General features: G+C 33.8%; 1 protein-coding gene across 3 annotated transcripts in view; it reads right to left on the bottom strand.

Moving 5' to 3' along the window:
• Window positions 1-379: 379 nt before the first annotated feature.
• LOC149074133 (uncharacterized) overlaps window positions 380-23,612 on the bottom strand; it is a 151,337-nt gene continuing 128,104 nt past the window's right edge. For all 3 annotated transcript variants that reach the window (XM_089246436.1, XM_089246434.1, XM_089246435.1), the window contains exons 14-17: window positions 23,452-23,576; window positions 13,571-13,760; window positions 9,344-9,433; window positions 380-4,811 (exon numbers count right to left, since the gene is read on the bottom strand). In XM_089246436.1, coding sequence (XP_089102562.1) covers window positions 1,168-4,811; window positions 9,344-9,433; window positions 13,571-13,760; window positions 23,452-23,576 — 4,049 coding nt within the window. In that variant the 3' untranslated portion in view covers window positions 380-1,167. The remainder of the gene's footprint in view (window positions 4,812-9,343; window positions 9,434-13,570; window positions 13,761-23,451; window positions 23,577-23,612) is intronic.

Genomic DNA, 23,612 nt, shown 5'->3' with positions numbered 1-23,612 from the left:
CATGTCTGCTTTCTCAGTATTACTAAAGTGCCCCATTATCCCGTACGTTACAACTGTTAGAACGGTTGCACACTGGAATAACTCCACAGGGCTGGTGTCCACACCTTTTATTCACTCTGATGCATTGAGGATCTTTTTTAACCCATTTTCATTAATAACCACAAAAATGAATGTATATAATGAAATTCTAAAGTCTGCTGAATTATAAGAGTTCTGAAATTATTTATCTATTTTTTTCTCTTGAAAACTTAACATAAAAAGAGACATTATGTTGCAAATAAATAAGACAGATGATTAAATGATGTCATCTAACAATGAAATATTCATAATTTCCCATCAATGTAAAGAATAAAACTTAGGAAAAATAAATAAATAAAAATACAGCAGTAAAAACAACATTTTATTGATTTCTAATCTGGGATCCAGGAAACTGGCTATGAACGAAAATTACTTTTCTACAGATGAACATATTACATTTTGTATCCTAATGTGATAACATGGTGAATATTGCACAAAACAATGGAATATTAAATTTTGGCTGATAGGTGTAGTATACACATATGAATTAGCACTGCAGTTTACCATCTTAGAATCTGTAACTACTTAACAATCTTCTTGAACATTCCCCAATGCAGATCTTTAGAAAACATAGAAAACCAATATATTATATATATATATATATTTATTTATATTTATTTATAATTTTATGTACAGAAACCAACATTTTGCTTAAAGAATACTTTTATGTGCTGTTAACTGATTGTTCCAATACAATTTTTGCTGTAACAACAATAATATGTGTGTGAATATATACATGAACAATATAATACTTTAAATTTACTGCACACTCAACTATATAAATCTCTATTCACAATTTATAACACCAGATGGAATAATTTACAAAATAAATAAATAAATAACATTTTGACACATGAAAATAATTGAGTTAAATACACTAATTTTGTTTTACCTCAATAAACTTTAAGCAGGCACTATTTCACTTTATTATATTGTCATATATATCTGGCTCTATTTCTAGACAAAAATAAAATGCTTGATTATCAACCAATATATATATGTTGCATGTGTATGTATATATTTATTTGTAATTGGACATATTTTTTATATTCTTTTCTACAACAATAACAAGAAAATTACAGCTGCTGTTCACCTCAAATACCTTTTCACTGAACGTTCCATGTTCAAACGATGGCCCATTTGTTTCACACCCAGACCCATCAAATCATTACTATCCATATTTGCAAGTTTGGCTCCAGTGATTCCAGCTTCTGCAAAATGTTGTTTGTATTCTGACAAGAATAAACTGTCAAGCCAATCCAGAATATCATGTGTAGTCCATTGTGGCAAGGGCTTATAACGAAATTCTTTGTGTTCCCTTCTTTTCTGGACTCTTGGTTCAAAACTGCTTCCACGTTCATGGTAAAAATGTTGTTGCCTAGTTCTGCCACGTTTTTCATAACTACAGCTATCTACACAAGAAGCTTGTGCTGAATAACACTTCACATGTTTTCGCTGTTGCCCATGAAAAGGTGTCCGCAGGTAATTAGATGAGTGTCTTTCATCCATTTCGGGAACACAGTAGGAATCTGAAAACTCGGGTGGGGGTGCAAGAGTGAGCAGGAACTGTTCTTTTCCAGAATGGGGTTCAGCAAATTCTGGAGGTGGTGGAACCAAACCATCAACTCCTTCAAGGTCTAATACATATGGAGAAGCAAATTCAGATTGGGGAGCAATAATATCACTATTAGGAGATTTCTCCTTCACTTTAGCTAAACCTTTCTCATGAAAGCACTTATCTGAAATTTCTCCTCCACCAGGAAATGTCTCTGGAGCAGCATTACGTTGGCACACTTTTTTAGCTTTTTTGGCACTGACTATTTTACTCTGATTCTCAAGAGTATTTTTCTCAGCATCAGCATGAATCTTTTGAACATGGTTTTCACTTGTCACCATGGTATCATTGTTTACAAGGGTCTTTGAAAACTCACTTGGAAAAGTTTTTGGCACAATTTTTTCAATAGCAGGTTCTGATGACAATGATTTTTCATCATTTTCAACTGAACATTTAGAATGATCTAGCCCATGGATCTGAAGTTTATCTCTAGAAGAAGACTTTGCTTTCTCAATGTTTTCTACATTGCTCTTACTTTCAGTATCTTTTATGGATGAACTGGCAATATGGGAAATGGAAGATGTTCTAACTGAACTTTCCTCACTTTCATCAGTGGAAACTTCTTGCACACATTCAGGAGCTTCCACCAATAATGAGTTTTCAGATGTAGCTGGAGTGAACTCATCTGTTGAGAGAGAGAGATTTTTTTCTGCATGACTTATGTTAGCTACAGAAGGTAAATATGAAGATTCTAATGGCTCCTTCGTAGTAGATATAACTACTGTCCCAGTAAGGCGACCTTCTTCATTTCGATGCAATTGTATTTCACTTCGTTCAGCTTTATCCTCAATTCTTCCACTTATAAATACAACAGTTGTATTGGCATCGGATGGCTTTTGTGAAAGTCTAAGCCTCTCTCTAGCTTGCTGAATTGCATGTTTCGCTTCATCATGAGCATTAAGACTAGAGCTTTCAGAAGAATGACTCTTCTCTTCACTATGAGAGATAAGTGGAAAATTATCCTTACAAATGAGTGGGAGGCTGTTTTTTTCAGTTGGTAGAAGATTGCTCTTACCAGGTACTAATGGTGGAATATTGTCCTTACTAGGTGATAGAGGTGGAATACTGTCTTTACAAGGTGAGGATGGTGAGACATTGTCTTTACGAGGTGAAAGTGGTAGGACACTGTCTTTACGAGGTGAAGGTGGTGGGATAGTGTCTTTACAAGGTGAAGGTGGTGGGATTCTGTCTTTACAAGGTGAAGGTGGTGGGATTCTGTCTTTACAAGGTGAAGGTGGTGGGATTCTGTCTTTACAAGGTGAAGGTGGTGGGATTCTGTCTTTACAAGGTGAAGGTGGTGGGATTCTGTCTTCACAAGGTGAAGGAATACTGTCTCTACAAGGTGAAGGAATACTGTCTTTACAAGGTGAAGGAATACTGTCTTTACAAGGTGGTGGGATATTATCTTTACCAGGTGACAGCAGAGGGATATCTTTACCAGGTGACAGCAGAGGGATATCTTTACCAGGTGACAGCAGAGGGATATCTTTACCAGGTGACAGCAGAGGGATATCTTTACCAGGTGACAGCAGAGGGATATCTTTACTAGGTGACAGTGGTGGGAAAATGTCTTTATCACTTGATGGTAGAAAATTATTTTTACCAGGCGATAATGGTAGAAAATTATTCTTACCAGGTGATAATGGTTGAAAGTTGTCTTTACAAGGTGAGGGTAATTGGAAATTATTCTTTCCAGGTGACAATGGTTGAACATTATCTTTCCTAGGTGATAATGTCTGGAAATCACCTTTCCCTGGTGACAATGGCTGAACATGATCTTTTCTTGGTGATAGTGGCTGGAAATTACTCTTCCCAGGTGACAATGGTTGAAAATTATCTCTCCCAGGTAACATAAGTGGTAAAGTATCTTTACCAACAGAAGTACTGCCACAACTAAATGTGGATAGCTTGATTTCCGAACGATCAGCATCCAAGGATGGGAAATCTTCTTCCTCTTCATTACTTTCATAATCAGGTTCAGGAATGAATGGCACATGAGTTGTTGAACAGAATGAGATAAAATTTTGAACACTACTAGTATCAGAATCTTCACCTTCGAATTTGGATTCATAGCCACTGCTTAGTGATGGTTTTCCTTTTAAAATTTGTAAAGAACCTCTTTCTAAAGTATGACTACTGTCCGATGATGAGGAATCTCTGGTTTTTTTGCAACCATATTTACCAAAAGTGGTATATTCACTTTTAGAATCCTGGCTATTGGTGAAACTAATTTTATGAGATGCTAAATTTTCAGTGATTTTTACAGGAACTGAATATGGCTTTTTTTCACTGGACTCCCATGATCGACTTTTTGATGAATATTCTGGCTGTGGTGCTACTTGTTTATAACCAATGCTTACCACATTTTGAGGAGAGGCATACAGCTTAGCACTATCACCAGGACGAAAACTGGACATAACATTACTTTTTGAATCATGATTTAGCACATTTACATTGGCATAATCACTCACTGCTTTAGTTACGTTAACCTCTATCACTTGACTAATTGGTGGTGGTGGAGGAGGGTGTGATGGAGGTGGGTAACTAACACGATGTGATGATCTTCCAGGCCTTAAAGGTAGAGTTTGAGCATAAATAACATCAGAATTCCTTTGAGGTGAAGTTGTGAACACACGAACAGGTCTATCTATGTGTTTTTTTTTCTCTGAATATGATCTTTCACTATTAGAATCTGAAATACATTTTTTCTGCCACAAACCACTGTTATCCTTTTCAATATTGAAATTCTCATGACTATGGCTTTTGATTTCTAACAACGCACCTGATGATGGATCTCTTAACTCAGGGGTGCTATGGAAATCCTTGTGAATTTTTCCAATGAAATATGTTAGTTTGTTTCTTAGTGCTTTTGATCTCTTCATAGCAGCAACACTACCATATACTTTTGGCGAATTCCATGTACCACCAGGTAAGCTTTGAATGTACTGCGGTTGGGGAAAAATATTTTTCAGATCAAAGGATGTGATTTTCTGTGAACTTGGGCGGGCACGAATAGATGCAAATTTAGATCTTCCATGTTGATGTTGTCTATCTGCTATGCTTTCCATGGAACTACTTTTTGCGGAATGCCCTTCTGAATCATAACCTCCAAGTATTTCTAAGGAAAAGAATTTGGTATAAGTAACTTTAAAGAAAAAAAAAGAATAAAATTGAATGAACAAAGTTTTTACAAAAAAAAAAAAGGATAAACAGTTCATATTAGGACATATTAAACAGTTTATTAAGAAAAACATCATATATTTGGGTAGATTTATTAACTTCCATATTTATAACTAATATGTTACTTTACAAAAACTGAAAAAAAAGGTTTCTTTTAAAGTTGATAAGAAATTGTTTATTGTATTAACTACAGAATTTAATTAAGTTTACTTTTGGTTCTGAAATACTGAACCTTTATTACTCTTCAGACTCCTGTAACATCACCTAACTAATATTCACATGCCAAGAATTTTGATAAAAGCATTGCTTCGATTATCAACTTAAACCTCCCCTTTTTTTAAGTGACTATAAAATGTATCAATTTAATCACAATTTCTAAATGCAAATTCTTTTCATTTGATTAAAAAAAAATTTTTTTTTATGAGTTTTGAGCAACAAATTTGGACAATATAGTTTGTTAGCAAAATTTTTTTAAACTGAAATTTTTGTTTACATTTAGGAAATTGAAAAATGAGATGTATGGATTTGATCTCTTTTTTTTTAATAAACCAGCATTCATTTTCAAGCATCTATACCAGTGTTTCTCGACGTGGGCAATATTGCCCTCTCGGGAGCGATGAAAAAGTAAGGAGTGGGGAATAACAGTTGAGGGTAAATACAGGATGGGTAAAAAGTCCGTATAAACACCAAAAATGAATAAAAATTAAAAAAATAACTGAAATAAAAAACGGTTTGCAAGGTTAGCAACACTAGGTCACAGAATTCTTTTTTAAGAAAGGAAAAAAAAAAATCAAAACAGCCGATAGGTGGCGCTGATATGAACGACTTCAGTGGAAATATGCAAATGAGATGGTTATAAGAACTTGCGTTCCTAATCCACAATCAATTCACTGTTGTAAACCGTGTATGTGGACCTGCTGCACTCTGCCGTTGCTGGATTTGTGACTCCTGCAATATGTTATCCCCTGTGGTGGTGGTCATGTGGAACACATACTGCTGTAATAAAAGATTTGGAGGTATCCTGTTCTTTATTTGCATATCTTTTCTTTGACTCTTGTACACCAGAGCAACCTATCGGCTGTTTTTTGAGTTACTTTTTTTCCCTGTCTTTCTCCACAATAAATTTAGAAATTTGCACAGGTCACCAAAGTAAAGGTTGGGAGACCATTGGAATAAGCTATATAAAGAACACATCCCCTCCTGATTCATTGCTCTAGCCAAAAACATCATAAACAGAACCTTGCACTTCACTCATGTGTCGAAACTCGGGCAGGGGAAATATTACGCACACATTTTAAAAATAGCATAACCTCACATAAAGTCAACCAAACAAAAGATTGCAAGTCATAACATTGAAGCATGATGGGATTTTTTTCAAAGCTGGATTACGACAAGAGCTGGATTCTGGAAGGCAGGATCAGAGATTCTACTGCATTCCCAAAACATGCATATATCATGAACTATTACTAATAATATAAGCATTAACCCTTAAATGCATTGCTTCGGATAAGTGCAAAGGGTCTTTTAAACCTTCTTTATTGCAGCCAGTTTGAAGACAAAAATTCAGAATCGCATTTGCACATAAACTGAGATCATTTTCTTTCTATTTTATATTCTGAATTAGCTGGTAGATGTCTTAATTACAGACAACAAATCTTTGCTACAGAGCATGTGCGGCTGTGATTTTGCCAATTTGTTAAAATTTATATATTTGCATTTTTTTTTTTTTTTATACCTTGAAGTTTGCAACCCAAATTTTTTTCCTTACTATAGTTTGAATCATGAAGAAGGTAGTTACATATTTGGAATGTAACACTACCACATTTATTTTATGAGCAATTTTTAAGGCCCTGTATAAGCAGTACAATTTGCGGTTGATTTTTTAAAATGATTTTTCAGACTTTTTATGTGTGTCATTAACTGTGAAAAAATGATCAGCTCAAAAAAACAACAACAAATATCCATGCATTTAAAAAGGTTATTTTTTTTTTATTCAGTGCACACCTAGCTCAGTAGGTAAAGAACTTATTTTCAATGTTCTTTTCCCCCGGATTCGAACCCGTGGACCATGATAGAAACCTTCATGGTGGAAGATGTGCATCTTACCACTGTACCACTCAGGTGAAAGCTTGAAGAACTGGTACATTAGTTATGACTCACTGTTCTGCAGTACACACTACTTCTACCACACAGACCCATTCTTAGAGGTGTGTGACAGATACAAGTGCACCAGGCCTGACACTTTGAAGTGGCTCTGCACTCAACAGTTATAGAAATGAAAAAATATGTACATCAACTAGACAACTGAATTTTTGTAGTAAGTAGAAAAAGGTGTCTGAGCTTCAACTACGAAAATATAAAGATGAATATCAGGGAAACTTATTTGTCATGTGAAGGTGGACTTCCCTCAAGTCATAACTAAAGAAAGGCATCTGTATTTAATGCCTATTCAACCTTTCTTCATTCAAAATCATAAGGGAATTACAGAAATAGATTTTTGCACCGGGTTTTACCAAATCAGGGATCTATCCAGATTTTTTTGTAGGGTCTTGTTTTTGTGAAAATTTCCCTCATTTTTGTGAAATGGTCATTAATTTTGTGAAAAATAAGTATTTTTGTGGGAAGCAAAATAATCACAAAAGTAATGATGGGACAAATTAATGATTTCATTAATTTGCATTTTACATGAAGGGTCTGTTTTTCAGATCCAGAATTTCGTGAAGGGTCCGGAAAACGAAGCCAAATTTTGGCAGCACAGACCCCTGCAAATGGATTTTGTTTCTAGTTATAGGCCAAAGAGACTCGGAACCCTAAATCAAACAGGGGGTAGGAGGCAAAATTTTTAAAGGCTTATTTTTAAAGGAATTGGAAACTAGCATGCACTGTTTCTACTCTAAATTTTGACAGATTTAAATTATAAAAATCAACAAATTGGCTCACTGGTGTGAGGTTTACAGAAAAAAAATCTAGTTAAAATCCTTGCAGAAAAATAGTGTCATATTAACAAAATACATGAAAAGTATCTAGATTCTCATATGAATATGAATGCCTGTGCAGCATAATGTAAAATTAACTATGAATGTTTGTTGTGTCCATTGCCATATATGAGAAAATTGTGCAAAATATTGGGGAGAGAACCATTTCACTACTATTAAATTTGATTTCTTTAAAAGATGATGGAAATCAACAACAAGCTTATGGAGCCGTTACAACAAGCCGTTACTAATAGTGTGTAAGAACTGAGCAAATTACTGCTTTGTTGAATTATTGCATCTTTTTGAAAGATCTTGATGTTCACACTGGTAAAGTTGAGTTGTTTTACATCGACAATGAATTGGCTGCAGAAGCATTATGAAAATTTGGAACAGAAAATCAAGGAATGGTGAAGTGAAACTGGGCATAGATAGGTAGAACAGCCATTTGATGAAGCTGGTGGTTTAAAATCATCCTCAGAATGGCGAGCTTTCCTTGCATATGGCAGTGGACACCAGGGGCGTAAGCAGGATCACCCTATGGAAGGGGGCGCAAGGAATTTCTTCCAGAGAAATTTAAGTTACTAACATTCAAAACTAGTTTTAAGTCAGTAGAAATTAAGACAGCATATGAAGATATATATTTCTTCTGATATATTTTACTTTTTTACAATAACACTAAAAAAAAAAGTAAATTTTAATCATCTTAAGGGTTCTCCGTGCTCCTCCCTGTATACACCTCAGGTGGACACGTCAAACCTCTTTGTAAATGTTTTTATATTCGCAAGTGAAAACAAATGCCTGCTGCATAATCTAGTTGTTTTCCTTATTTTGTTAACATGGCATCATCTTTCAATGAGAATTTTAACTAATTTTTTTTTCTTGTATATAAAAAAATCTGACTAACAAGTCTAAGGGCACTAATCCCACTCATACGTAAATTTGTGGATTTTTTAAAATCCATCTAAATTTATGGGTCGGATCAAATGGGAAATCAATATTCCCCACACACAAACAGAAAAAAATAAGATACCATAATTTCCTAAAATAAAGCCATGGCTTATGCACTTTTATAAGTTGATTTAAGCTTTAGTGGCTAATTCAAAGCTGCAATCCATTTTCTGAAATTCTGATTTCCAGTAAATTTGATTAATTCTGATGAACATTTTTTTTATGTAATTCTTTTTAATCCAGTTGAGAAAGATCATAATTTTTCTCAACTGGAAAAATTATATTTTTTCTCTAGAATAATTAGAATAATGTCTAATTTTTTAGCTTCTTTAGCCACTGAATGAAAATTACATGCGTCTTATAGAAACCTGTGGCACGTGAGAAGCTACTACATTTTTACAAAAAAGTGTCTTCCTATTAGTCACTTTTCTTAGTACAGCTTATTTACTGGAAATTTAGGTACTTTTTGATCAGCCTGTGATTCCTTTCAAAAATGCTGGAAACCCAACATATAAATAGCTAAATAAAAATTAAAGTGATATTGTACCAAGTTCAGCTAATCCAGCAACCATTGACTGAGCTTTATATCTTCCAACAGTTAGTGTAGTTCTGGGATCTCGTTTAGGAGGGACAGGTGCTGAAATATTAAAATATAATTTAATCAAATGCAAGTAAATTAGTACCATAAAAGAGCATTAGGTATCATATTGCTATTAAGCACTATAACATAACTTTTAAAAGTTGTTCAGTAACTTGTTGAATGAACTTTTTCATTAAATTTAATTTTTCAGTGATATCCTACATACACACCAGCCCCCTTGCACATAAGATTATATTTCTCTGTATTATCTCAAATAAGCAAATTTAAATTTTTCCCAATGAACTTTTTTTACTACTTTTCTGTTGCAGTTAAGTAACCCAGTAATGTTGCACATTTTTTTTTTAAGTTTATGCAGTACATTGAAATAGATCCATATTTAAACTCCCTATCAAAAAAAAAAAAAAAAATTGAATCGCTACAAAATGTACTTAAATCATATGTAGGTAAACATATGATTAATGTTGCAAAACAATTATACATTTCCAACACCAGAGGGCATGAAAACTTTTCCCCTGTTGCTCTTTAAAATAGCCACAGAGACTGGTCTTGCATATTGTATCTCTGTTTTTGCTTGATAAGCTATTAGCTATTGTTGATTGCTGAAGATGCCAAGATGCATTTGAAGACCTGTTATGTAAATGACTGATTTTAATGAAGGTGCATTGTTGAATTGAGACAACCAGGGTGGACATATCAATGTATTGCTCGCGAACTTGATTGTTCTGAGCAAGCTGCTAGGAGCAGTGGATGCATGAAGGTATGCACAAGCATCGAACTGGTTCTGGACATCATAGGTCGACGAAATAACAGGGAGGATCGTTTCATCTATCAACAAGGCACAGTAGTGTTAACAATGACTGCAGCTATGATCCTATCACTGATGCCATACACATCCAGGAACTGTGTCTTCCACTAGAACATTTCCAGACAGTTAGCAGAAGAAAGCTTGTTCTCATGGTCTCTTTCAATGTGTTGCTACTGACAGGAAAAGACTTAACACATCTAGCTACACATCAGATGAGAAGTGCTCCAAAAGGAATAGATGTGTACAGAATTACCAACAATCTAAAAAATGTAGTTGCTAAATGCATACCAATGAGTGGCTATGTAACATCCCTTCATGGGGTTACGTGCCTGGTTCGAATTATCCAGTTAAAGCAGACAACAAGCAGGAAATAAACAAGTTGTTTTGTTTCACATGTGCCATCATCATGTGCTATCTCCCCGGGAGAATCCCCAACCAAAATAATAATTAAAAGTAAAAGTAACGGAGAAGGATGTCATCCTGATCTATTACAGTTAAATCACAAAAGGTTTTCAGGCCACAATGGCATCAGAATACATCAAACTAAATGTTTTTTTTCCCAGGCGTGTTATTACTATTATTTCAGAACAATTGTATATGTCATCAAGAGCAGTGTTTCTTAACCTTTTCCAGCTCATGGCCCCCCCATGGATCACATTTTTTTCTCGTGGCCCCCCTGTCCTATCTAGGGCCCCCCCTCTACCCTCATCCAAGAGTGAGATACTTTCTATTTTTTTTATTATGAATGAAATTTTAATATAAATCAGGTCAGTCTCTAGAATCCTGGCTAGACACAGATTCAAATGATGGATTACATTTCTCCCAGGAGTCAAATTATATGGTAAAAAAGGGTCTGTGTAAAATACGAGACGATCCAACGAACATGATTTAACACATCAACCGTTGCTTTGGCGGCCCTCCATACTTAGCTGGTACTAGATCTGGTACTATGATTTAAGTAACAGCTTTATAGCTCTTAAGTACCAGATTACATATGAAAATCATTAGTACCAGATTACATATGAAAATCATTAGTACCAGATTACATATGAAAATCATTAGTACCAGATTACATATGAAAATCATTAGTACCAGATTACATATGAAAATCATTAGTACCAGATTACATATGAAAATCATTAGTACCAGATTACATATGAAAATCATTAGTACCAGATTACATATGAAAATCATTAGTACCAGATTACATATGAAAATCATTAGTACCAGATTACATATGAAAATCATTAGTATCAGATTACATATGAAAATCATTAGTACCAGATCCCACATAGTGCAGTCCCCCTCCCTCCATTATAGACATGAAGACCTGGGTCATGCCCACATAGACCCAAGGGTTAAGAGGCCCCTGGTTCTATGGACGGATCTGATGAATTCTGAAAGTAGTAATATTTTTCAACCATGTTTCACTCTTTTGAAGCTTTTTTCTCTTCACAGCTCTCTATGATTCCCTTCACCACCTGTCGTGGATCACCTTTCTTCTGATTTTCTCCCGTGGCCCCCCTAGAATATCCCAGGACCGCAAGGGGCCAGTTGAGAACCACTGATCAAAAGTGTCAATTAAAAAAAAAAAAAAAGAGTTCAATTTAACAGAAATGAAACACAAATAATGATCTTTTCATTCCAATTTTTCAACTAGTGTTTTATAAAATGAGGAAAAATAACTGAAATATGAGGAGAGTTTTTTTAAGTAAGTACCGTTTTGAAATTCTGCAGAGCTGCAGTGCTACGGTCGGCATTCTGCACACGTGCGATGTATACTTAGATCTGTTGACAAACCACAGATGCCATTACGGAAACATTCGGCCATGTTTAAGTTTGTTTGTGAGTATTTAAAATGCCTCCGCAGATTAAGAATGCCTCAGACTGTGAAATAGGTGCTGTGATTCGTTTTCTTAGTCCTAAAGGCGTGAAAGTAGCTGAAATTCATGAGATCAGTGAAGTGTATGGGAGAAACATTATGAGAGATGTAATGGTATGGAAATGGGTTAAAGCTTTTAAAGATAGCCGCACAAATGTTCATGATGAAGAACGAAGTGGGTGACCGTATGTCATTACTGAAGATTTGATACAGAAAGTTGACAAAAAATTGAGGGAGAACAGACGATTAACAATTTTGTCATTATCTAATGAATTTCCTCAAATTTCCAGAAGTGTTTTCTATGAAATTGTGACCAAACGCTGAAATTATCGAAAGTTGTGCAATCAAAAACAAAAAGTGTGGCATGTTGAGTAACGGGACAAACAACCCTCTTAACAGTAGAAGATAATCCAAAATGCCTCGAAAAGGGCTAACAGCTGTTGAAGTCCTTGTGCTTATTGAATAAATACCATCAGATTCAGATTTCCCAATTGAAATTGATGATGATGAAGAGAGGATGTCAAGAAATTTGTCTATAAGGGGGGATTAAGAAGTGACTGTTATAGAAGAACCCATCGTTGATGAAACACACTGACTCCAGAACAATCAACAATGGAGATAACTTGGAGCAAAACACTCTTCCGAGAAACGGAGAAAGGACTGGACCGAGTGATATAATTTTGGACGTGGAAGAACAATCCCCCATTGCAATTTTTATGTGTTTATTTGCATCATCCTTCATTGAGTACATTTTTTTCAAACAAATCTGTATGCAACCCAGGGAGGAAAGAGGTTTGATCCAGTTTCAAAGGATAAGTTTCTATGCCGAATTTCTATTATGGCTAAAAGCCATAAATTTAGCTATAAGCATTAAAAAACCTTTTTTTTTGTTAATATAATTTTTTGCATTTGTATTTTATATACATTTTTTGCATATACATTAGGTTTTTTTTCTGTGCATTCAAATTGCAGTTCCACAGAATTTTTTTTTTTTCAATTTTTCAGGATCAAGAATTGAGATACAATATTCTTCATATTATGACATCCTTTAACTATTCTAATCTTTTTCCGTTTATAAAATGAAATATTCCCTATTGTAAAGGTGCCTATGTAATGGGAGAGAGGATGTTTCCCTGCCAAGCATTTTCAACTTTGCTGATGAGTGCTCAGTAGGTGGTGGGACAGACGGTGTCCCACCTCATATATAAATAAATACGCAGAATTTTTTTCTGAAAAACCTAATATGTACACCCATATGTATCAAATTATTTTTCAAATTTTACATGTTTCGATGTTGCGCCGTTCAAAGGGTTAAGCAATTTTTTAAATTTTCCTGATCAGCATTATAACTGTCACATTGGAAATAGAAGTGTGTTAAGAATCCGAGATATTTTGGGGGGGCGACCAAAATAAAGCAGATCAAGTTTGACAGGATATCTTGGGATTGCCGCTGAAAGGGTAAAATATAATTATCTGATAAACTGACCTTTTTTGGATGCAATGTTGCGAGGCAATGTAGAGCACAACCTCATCTGCGAAATATGAGAATTCATTTCTCTTCTATCAGTAGCATTATCTGGTACAGTTACAACAGTCATCATTACAATGTCTCCTGAAAGTCGTATAATTGATACCACATCCTCATGAGGAGCTTGAGAAACATCTTGTCCATTTATCTACATCACAAATATAAAAGTAAGAAATTTTTATGTTTATGCAGTAAAAATCTACCACAAATAAATATGAAATGCTTTAGAACTGAAGACACCCACAGTATTTTGTAGCATGAAGTCGATGTAATTCATTGTAAAAAATTCATAATTTATTCATCAACAAAATTTATTGATAAATCAAAAAATCTCTTACACAGACATGCCAACATTACAGAGACTCTCAGTAGTTATGAATGTTGACCTTTACCAGGGGTGGAGCTCCTGGGTTGGTTGAAGGTGATGGTGGTTTATCCATGGCAAAAACCGGATCGGGCGAAAATGACGACAGAGAGAGATGGCACACCTCAAACTTGGCTTTGCTGGTGTTTGACTAAGAGATTTATCCCATTTAGCCCTGCCAGACTTTGTACCGAGCAGGACTGCTGCATCAGGTTTACTTTACCTGTGGGTCATTCCATGTCAAATCACCCAGCCATGACACCCATAGTCTCAGATTTCAATGATTTTTTTTTATTTGTTGCATTTACCATCTCTATTAACCGTGTGAAATATTATTTGCATATCTCTAAAGCTTTTTGAGAAAAAAAATGTTGAAATTTATCAAAAACTGATGCAGATGACTTTTCTGAGGCTCAATTTTTAAGCAGCATTGTTTGAGAAAATAAATCATAACTTTTTCAATTTTCACTAAAGTGTTCACAAAAACATACAGAATATGAATAAAAATAATTCATACACTTACATTTGAAATTTACATGCAAAAAAATTATGTAAACTTTGTTTTTGTGGAATTTTTCAAACGTATTTTTAGACCAGAGGCACAGCAGTTACCAAAACAACTTTTATTTTGAATTTCTCCTAAATATATGAAGTAAAATACTGGAGAAAAAAAATAATGGTTTTTTGACCGTTAATATGTTTATTCCGGCTCGCAACACAAAATTCATCGAAATAAGACTGGATTGTTCCCATTTCAAATCATTCAACTAGATACTGAAATGCAACCCATCATCCCGGATTCCAATTATTATTTTTTATTTATTGCTTCTACCATGCTTGTTGACCATTCAATATATTCAAATGAAATTTCCACTAAAATGCTCACAAAAAATGCAGATTATGAATAGAAAAAAATGAAAACCTTAGTGGAAAAAAGTCATTTAAATTTAATTTTTTTTTTTTTTATTATTTTTTTTAAACACAATTTTTTAAACACTTTTTTTTGGATGCACAGCATGAATTTTCAATTTTTTTAAAATTTAATCCTATTAATATATTAAGAAGACTGTAGAAAAGTAAACATTATTTTGACAGTTAATACATTTGAGCAACAAAACACAATTGTACTTATATGACTACATTAATTATATTTGTACATTTTGACTTAATATAATGATTCATGCTTAGTAAAAAGAAATTTATATTTCATTTTTCATGTACGCTTATACATTTATTACAGTATTCACTAAATTAAGTTTCATGAGTAGTTAATGCAATAATTCAAAACAATTAATAAATTTTAAAATTCTAGGATTAAATGAATTCATGAAATAATTAGAAATGTTAATGTAATGTGTCAAATGGGAGTTGGTGAAAAAAAAAGGTTTTGGGTGAATAAAATAATTTTTCAAATTAAACCTTCATGTTCAGATTCTTAGAAGTGTTCGAATTCCAAATAATTAATTTCACTTTTAATTGATCTATAAATATTTCTTATGATGCAACAAAGACAAACTTTTGCAATCTGATATATTTTTGCATAAAGAATTATTTTGTATTTGATAAATCCAGATAATATTAATCATATATATAGATTAATTTTTGAAGTTTTTCAACATGCTTAATTATAAAGTTATTTTACCACAATGGTGTTACATTTTTTTTTAATTACTTCCATTTTTACAGCATATATTTTAATAAACATATATTTAATGTATATGATAAATATGAAATGGTTATACTTGTGTGAAAAAAAAAAAATCTACATTATAATATTTAACACAAGCCTCTATATATTTTTCCTAAGAAATAATTTAAAATTGCTGATAAAAAGCCAGAATATGAGGCATTAAATCACAAAGAATGAAATAATTATCAGCTACAACCTAATTGTTGTAGCTGAGGCAGATGGAAGAGAGTAGAGTTGAAAACCTAATGTTTAAAATGCCTGGTGGTGATATATATAAGATGTGATGTTTCTTGTTGTGATGATGATTGTAAAACATAATAATAGCTTCTGTGAAGATATAAACTATGGCACACTGGTCTTTGTCCTTCAGAGGGCAGCTGGTGTCTTATTTAATTATAAGACTTTGTCATCCCAGCAGGTGATGATGAGAAGTCACTGCTGCTGCTTCATTGCGAAAACTAAAACAAAAGTGTTAGAACTAAACTGCCCCCCCCCCCCGATCAAATGATGCAAGTCTCAACTATGATCTTGCTGAAGACAGAGAATGTGCTCCATAAAGTAGCCTACTCCAGGATTAGCAAATTTTTCTTATCATAACACAATTTCCATTTGAGCTAAATATTTTATATCATCATTTTGGAATTCAAAGTAAAATGTCAGAAAAGACACTTGAAATTTATAGTGTTGGAAAAAAAACTGAATCTGACTGTCATAAAAAGTGTTATGCAAGTCTAAAATCTGTTACCCATTACATCATTGGACCCATCGAACATCAATATTGAGGAGTGGAGCAAGTTCTGAACATTTATCTACTGTGTGTTTAAGCATCATAGAGCTTTTTTCTCAAAGTATGAAATATATCCGAAAGCATGCTTTAATCCTTTAAAATGTCATAAGAAAAAAATAACAAAAGTTTTAAGGATAGTAAACTTGTATTTTTCATGTATAAATGAAATAAATGGTTGTACAAAATCAATTCCAGGGCAAAAAATAAGCCATGCCTGTAGGGACAGTGAATATAAACAACAATAAATTAGGTGAAGAAACTGAATACTGTGAAGAGATGAACAGTGATAGTAATGTAGAGAAGTAACTTGGAAAAATGTCAATTTTTAAACAAGAAGCACTTGAAGAAATAAATTCATCTCTACAGAACATAGAAGAGTCACCAATTAAACTTCATAGGGTAGCTCCACAGTGCAAGTCAAACAATGAAAAAAGAAAAGTTGAATCTGCTTGCAACACTTTAAAATCAAATGTTTGTAAAGTTTTTGAAGAATTACCAGAAAATGAATCTCAAAGTACACTTAATGAAGATATTAAACATAAAGCAAATATGATTATTTTGATAAAGTTAATTAGAAATAAGACCCAATTTAACCATCACAACAAGGGGAAAACTGCAAATTTTAACTCTGGCCCCTGCTTTAAGAAAGGGGAACAAGGAAAAAAATCTGAAGAGTTCAATGTCACTGAATATGCTGTGCGAAAAGCAGGAGAGCTTTTGTAAATGAAAAAGCAAAGGTGAGCCATTGTGTGTTTATTGTAAAAAGAACCAAAAATTAAATTTCAACAATTTTTTTGCAATCTAATTTTTTAATGCAAAGGTTTAAATTTTCTTTCCTAGTCATAATCTACATTTTTTTGTGAGCATTTTAGTGGAAATTTCATTTGAATATATTGAAAATCTGCAAAGTTATGATATAATTTCACAAATAATATTGCTTGAATGGGGTTAACCTCAGAGACGTCATTCGTGAGGTTAGAAAACATTTTTTTTCTCAAAAAGTTTTTGAGATATGTACATGAAACTTTGTATGTTCAACAAGCATGGTAGAAGCAATAAATAAAAAATAATAATTGGAATCCGGGATGATGGGTTGCATTTCAGTATCTACAGTAGTTGAATGATTTGAAATCGGAACGATCTAGTCTTATTTCGATGAATTTTGTGTTGCGAGCCGGAATAAACATATTAACGGTCAAAAAACCATTATTTTTTTTCTCCAGTATTTTACTTCATATATTTAGGAGAAATTTAAAATAAAAGTTGTTTTGATAACTGCTGTTCCTCTGGTCTAAAAATATGTTTGAAACACTGTATTTTTTCTAACGAAAAATTCCACAAAAACAAAGTTTGATAATTTTTTTGCATGTAAATTTCAAATGTAAGTGTATGAATTATTTTTATTCATATTCTGTATGTTTTTGTGAACACTTTAGTGAAAATTTCACGTGAATATATTGAAAATTGAAAAAGTTATGATTTATTTTCTCAAACAATGCCGCTCAAAAATTGAGCCTCGGAAAAGTCATCTGCATCAGTTTTTGGTAAATTTCAACATTTTTTTTCTCAAAAAGTTTTAGAGATATGCAAATAATATTTCACACGGTTAATAAGGATGGTAAATGTAACAAATAAAAAAAAATCATTGAAATCTGAGACTATGGGTGTCATTTTGGCATTTTGCCGGGTGATTTGAAATGGAATGACCCCTGTATAAATCTGGAGACATGACAGGGATGAGACTCATGTGCATCCCGGGGGAGGGAGGGGGGGGGGGGGGAAGAAAAGAGGAACTCGCTGGACAACATAACCATGGCCTAATAAAATGAAGGAACCTAGGGGTTCAGGTAATACAATATCAACTAAGAACACAAACCAAGCTACATCATCTATTGATAATATCATCCTTTGCCCAGCCCTCTGTGAAGGGGCTGGACTGCCTCAGAAGGGAAAAAAAGCTAGGGGAACTCAGGTCATTTGAGCCTTTTTCAACAAGAAATCTTGTGTGTGATGTCTCTCAGTAATTCATGAATACAGTCATACCCTGACTTACACTGCTCTCCCCCAATTCACACAATCTCAAAGTTACATGATTTTCTATGAGAAAGAAATGTCTGGTTTCTTGACTTCAGCATGATTAGTAAGCATTAATGGGATTGCAATTAAGATAAAAACAATATTTCCATTCAGATAGAAATTCAAATCAGGTAAGAATATATGTATTGTTTCTTCAACCCTCCAACCATCAGGGATGAGATATCTTGACTCTGTGTAAATGAAAGAAATACATTTGAGCTCTTCTCTCTCTCTTCCTTTGGAACGCTCATTGCTAACCCTATAAAAGAAAATAATCTTTTTTTCTCTTTTACTTCAACTTTATCTTCTCTCCCTCACAAAAGTTTGACGAGTAAAAAAAAATAGTATAACATACATAGAGAAAGGGCAGCTGGAAGAGAGAGGAAGAACAGAAAACTGCTATCATTTAATCGTTTCCTTCATTTCCTATGTGTAAACAATGATATCAGTTTCTGAAATTCATCTATGCTATATGCTCATTCAATTGCACATCGTCTAAATTTATTATCAAAAGCCTGTACGTAAAGGAATTAATCAGAACACAACATGTAACCATACACCGAGCTGATTTTTTTAAAAGGTGCTAAAAGTATAAATCGGGGAAGCAGTTCATGATCTAAACCTTGCAGAGATTTTGGAAATCAATTTAGGCTTTAGAGAACCATTTGGAAACATACCTTCATTTTTGAAGAATGGTTTGATCACCATTTAATAAGATGATGCTATTTAATATTCATTGGCAATGCATTTGATCACTCTTACCTGCCTAGTAAATTTCACCAGGGGAAAAAAAAAATTTTTTTTCCCCTGACGAAATTTTGCTGACATGGGGGGGGGGGGGGGGAAGAGTCAAAAATGGCTAAAAATTTGCTTATGTAATACTTGAACGACTCCTAATATGTGTCGTTCTCAGAACTAATCCTCCTATTATATACTGTACATGAAAATAAGAAAAAGAACAAGTAAAAACCTACAAACTTGGTTTGTAGGTGAGGGCGAAAAAGGAAGAGGTACCAATACTTCCTTATCTAATCATCTACTCTCTGTACTGTTCCTCCCCACCCTTTGTTTATTTTTTTAAATTTCTTTTCCTCTCTTGTGCGAAAGAGGCTACCACATTTATCGCCTATACGTCTAATGCAGATCATTCAAATTTATCGCCAGCTTCTTGTACGGGAAGTGGTTAAACAGAGGCTCACCTATGTACTATAGTGTTTTCCATTATAGTTTTGCGTAGCTCATGTTTGTTTGGAATCAACCCTGCCGGTCGTGACATCACCACTAATGTGCCCTATTGAAATGGGTTTTTGATAAAAATATCAGAAAGCAATGTATATATGTGGGGTGACCATATATGACTTTTATTTCCCAGGACATTCCTGTATTTTCATGTAAATTTTTGCCCTCCTGACTTTTTCATAAAAATGTATCGTTATTTCCCGAATTTTCAGTAAAGCAATTTAACTTTTTATTCTTTAGTGAAATTAAGTATTAAAACTATTTTTCCAACTCCAGAAATTATATTATGATAATTATGGCTTTACATTTGTATTTTCATTTCACGTATTTGTCATGATAACGTTTTTTCCCATAGAATTTGTTTAAATCTATGCTGCTTCAATGCAATGGTGCTTCATTTTCTGCTTTTGGTCATTTTTTGGAAATTTTAGCAATAACTGGCAAGTTTGCTTACCTATTGCATCATTTTTGGTGACAATTGGCATTTTTGTCACATTTTTATCAAGGAAATATGGTCAGCCTACATTTGTGCAACATTCATTCATTTATATATTAATTCAACAGTTTAAAATATTTTGAAGCAATATCCTAACCACAGTGTTTTGCAGCCAGATTTTACGCAACCTTTTTTAAGCACAGAAATCTCAGGCATGTGTGACCATATGTCCTATTTTGAACATTGTCTCGTAACTCACCATTGTTGTTCCAGCCATTTCTGCTCCAGTGGAAAATGGTTCAGGGAGGAGGCGGATTTAGTTAAGGGGGGGGGGAACAAAAACTGATGTCAGAAATTCATACAAACAATTTTTTTTCAAGCATTTATAAGCACTTGAAAATTATTATAATTTTTTTTCAAAGACTACAATGATTTTTCAAGGACTTTTAAAGACTTGAAAATGAACTTTTTTTCCAAGGATTTTTAAGGACTGTACGAACCCTGAAAATTTGCCCTTACTCATTTAAATCATCTGTTGATCAGTTCTGAAACCAGTTTTTGCTGGCATGGAGAATCCAGTACTCTCCGTACCAGACATGGAAACTAGTGGAAAAATAATGGCTGGCCCCTATGCAGAACAAATTTCAAAAATTCCTCATATTTTTGGATTTATATAATATTTAGACCTATATAATGTAACTATTTATATAACTTAGTAAATAAAAAAACTGACCTTGGAGCAATTAATGCACTTTTTATTCACTCACACAAAAGGTCTGCAGGGTTACTTTTTGTCATCTCAAATTGGCACATACACACTTGTCATAACAATGACAGTGAAGGAATGGTGTTAGCATTTTTTCATACAACTTCAGATCACGTAATATTACGTCAAAACATTGAATGGGTTAGTAAATATAATACCATTAATGTGTATTGATTTTCTATTCACCTTTAGCCATCATCAGGTCTGCAAATTATTTATCTGATTTCTACCAGTCCGTGAAACTTTGCACCCAGGTGACAACGATAGAGAGACATGGTTTTTCTCATCAAAGAAAAGTGACTTTATGATGTCCCAGAGGCTTATAAATAAATTATTGTTATAATACATTTGTGTTTTGAAGCGTTTGTTACATTTCTATGTATTTCTGTTTGTTTTTTGATGCACATTGATTTTGTATTTCTTAGATACAGTAAAACCCCTCTTGATGATCACCCCCCTTCTTTATGACCAAATAATAATTTCCATTGAGTGATAAAAGTATGCATTTCAAACCCCTGATTAACGGTCACCCCTCTTTAGTAGACACATTTTTTTGTCCTTCTGGTGTCCAAAAAAAGGTTTTGCTGTGTTTTCACTGGTCTGCAGATATAAAAAGGTTGAACACTGCGCTAGACCACTTAACTACAAAAGCACAGATATTTTACTTCTGTAGAGAATAAATGTACATTGAACAGGACTGTGCAATGGATAGCCTCCTAACTCAGCTGTAGTAGCTCCTGAAGACAATAGCCTGAGGCGAGAGCAGCACGGGAATGAATATTATTATTTATTAAACATATTTACACAGAAAGAGAAATGCGACAGCGTCGATGGCACATGGGGAACTCAACGGTTGAAGACGAACAACTATCAACGTTCATAGATTAGTGGTGTCGACAGATATATAGTGTCCACACAGAAAAACTTTCTCCTTTTGCCAGTATCCGTGCTGCCATCTGTTGGGTTTTTACTGAACGGCAAACCCCACAAGCCCTCAGATAGCAATGTACAGAGAAAGATGATGATGTCACTCTCCACTTCAATCCCTGCAGAGGCCAGTAGAAGTTTCTTTCCAAAAATGAATTGCCACATTGCATATAGTTATCAACACTTTGTTTGAACAGAGGTGGGTGACATCATTTTTCAGAATCTCTTTCACAAAGATCAATTGAGCATCCACAGGCCTAAAAAAAAAACAATTACAACATCCCTGTCCAACAATGCTGTTATGAGCCATCCACCTTAGTTCCAGCTGGCTTTGTTCCAATGTTCTTCAGCTATCAGTGCCACAGGTTTTCCTCCATGTCTCTATTGCTTGTGCATGAACATCATTACCAAGGTCATTGCATGATCAAAAACTGTGAAATTTAAGGACTCAATATTGCAGATCAATGTGTGTGTTTGATCTAAACCATTCAGGACTTATAGTGAGATTAATTTTTAGTGTACTTGGTTACATATTATTTAAAAATTTGTTTGAATTAACTTAAATGCAAAATTATTAACTCTGATATTTTTTCTAGTTAATTGTTGTCAAAATTGAGTCATAATCTCATACAGTTAAAACAAAAACTTGGACAGCGAAAAACGTTTTGTCTCTTTTTATTGTCCGCAAAATTATATCATGCATGGAAGTGCAAACCAGTGTATTCATAGGCCAATGCAGTCAAATCCTGTTATAATGAACTCCAAGAGATCGAAGAAATCACTTGGTGATAAGAAAATTTCCGTATAAAGGAATTCCATATTTTTACGTAGTTCCTATGTAGACTTATCTGGGGGATTAGAAAAGTTTTCATTAAAACAAGATTTTCACTATAACTGTATTTGTGGAAATGGGAATCGATTGTATACATAAGCTTATTTTGCCAGGTCCCAAGCCCCACCCTTAATATTTTTAATCCATCTCTCAATAACTTCTGTATCTTAATGCCTATGCCAATATGCAAAGGGGCCACTGAATGTTGGCTACTTTCAAACTGGTAAATGCACGTCAGCCACATCACAAATTTACCAGCCAAAGCACAGAGATGTTGAAAATTATTGGATATTTTAAACTTTACACGGCCAATTTAACCATTTTCAGAGTTTCTGGACTTTGGCTGTAACACAAATATATATTTTATAAACTATTTAAATCAACTTTTTCCTCTACAAGGGTTAGATATCTTAGCTTAAAGTAGATAGAAGAAATACATTTAAACCTCCTCTCCCTTCTTTTGAGAATCCTTTTTGGTAACCCTATTGATGGGTTATTGATTTTTTTTCTTACCTCCCTTTATTTTCTATATGTAAACAGTAATACCAGTTTTTGAGATACATCACTTTTACTTCAACCCCCCCCCCCCCATCATCCTAATTTGATCCCAAAAACCTATATGTGAAGGTGTTAATATGAAATTTGAATACAGAACTTAATGTTGTATACCACAAATAAAAATAAAATCATCAATTAATATATTATACAAAATAAGTACTTACTTCAAGAACAAAGTCACCCTTTTTCAACCCTGCTAAATCTGCTACACCTCCAGCATCAACATCTTCCAAGTACTGCAAACTTGGCCAAAATTCAGAAGGTGCCCTTTCCATTAATGGGCTTGTTGCTAACAATAAAAAAAGCAGCAATAAGATCAATGCAC

This window comes from Pholcus phalangioides, unplaced genomic scaffold (assembly GCF_987345545.1).
Source record: "Pholcus phalangioides strain wild (caught in Gottingen) unplaced genomic scaffold, Ppha-v1.0 ptg000017l_1, whole genome shotgun sequence".
Classification (NCBI taxonomy): Eukaryota; Metazoa; Arthropoda; class Arachnida; order Araneae; family Pholcidae; genus Pholcus; species Pholcus phalangioides.
The sequence above is the reverse complement of the archived record's forward strand: the minus strand, read 5'-3'. Positions and strand labels throughout refer to the sequence as shown.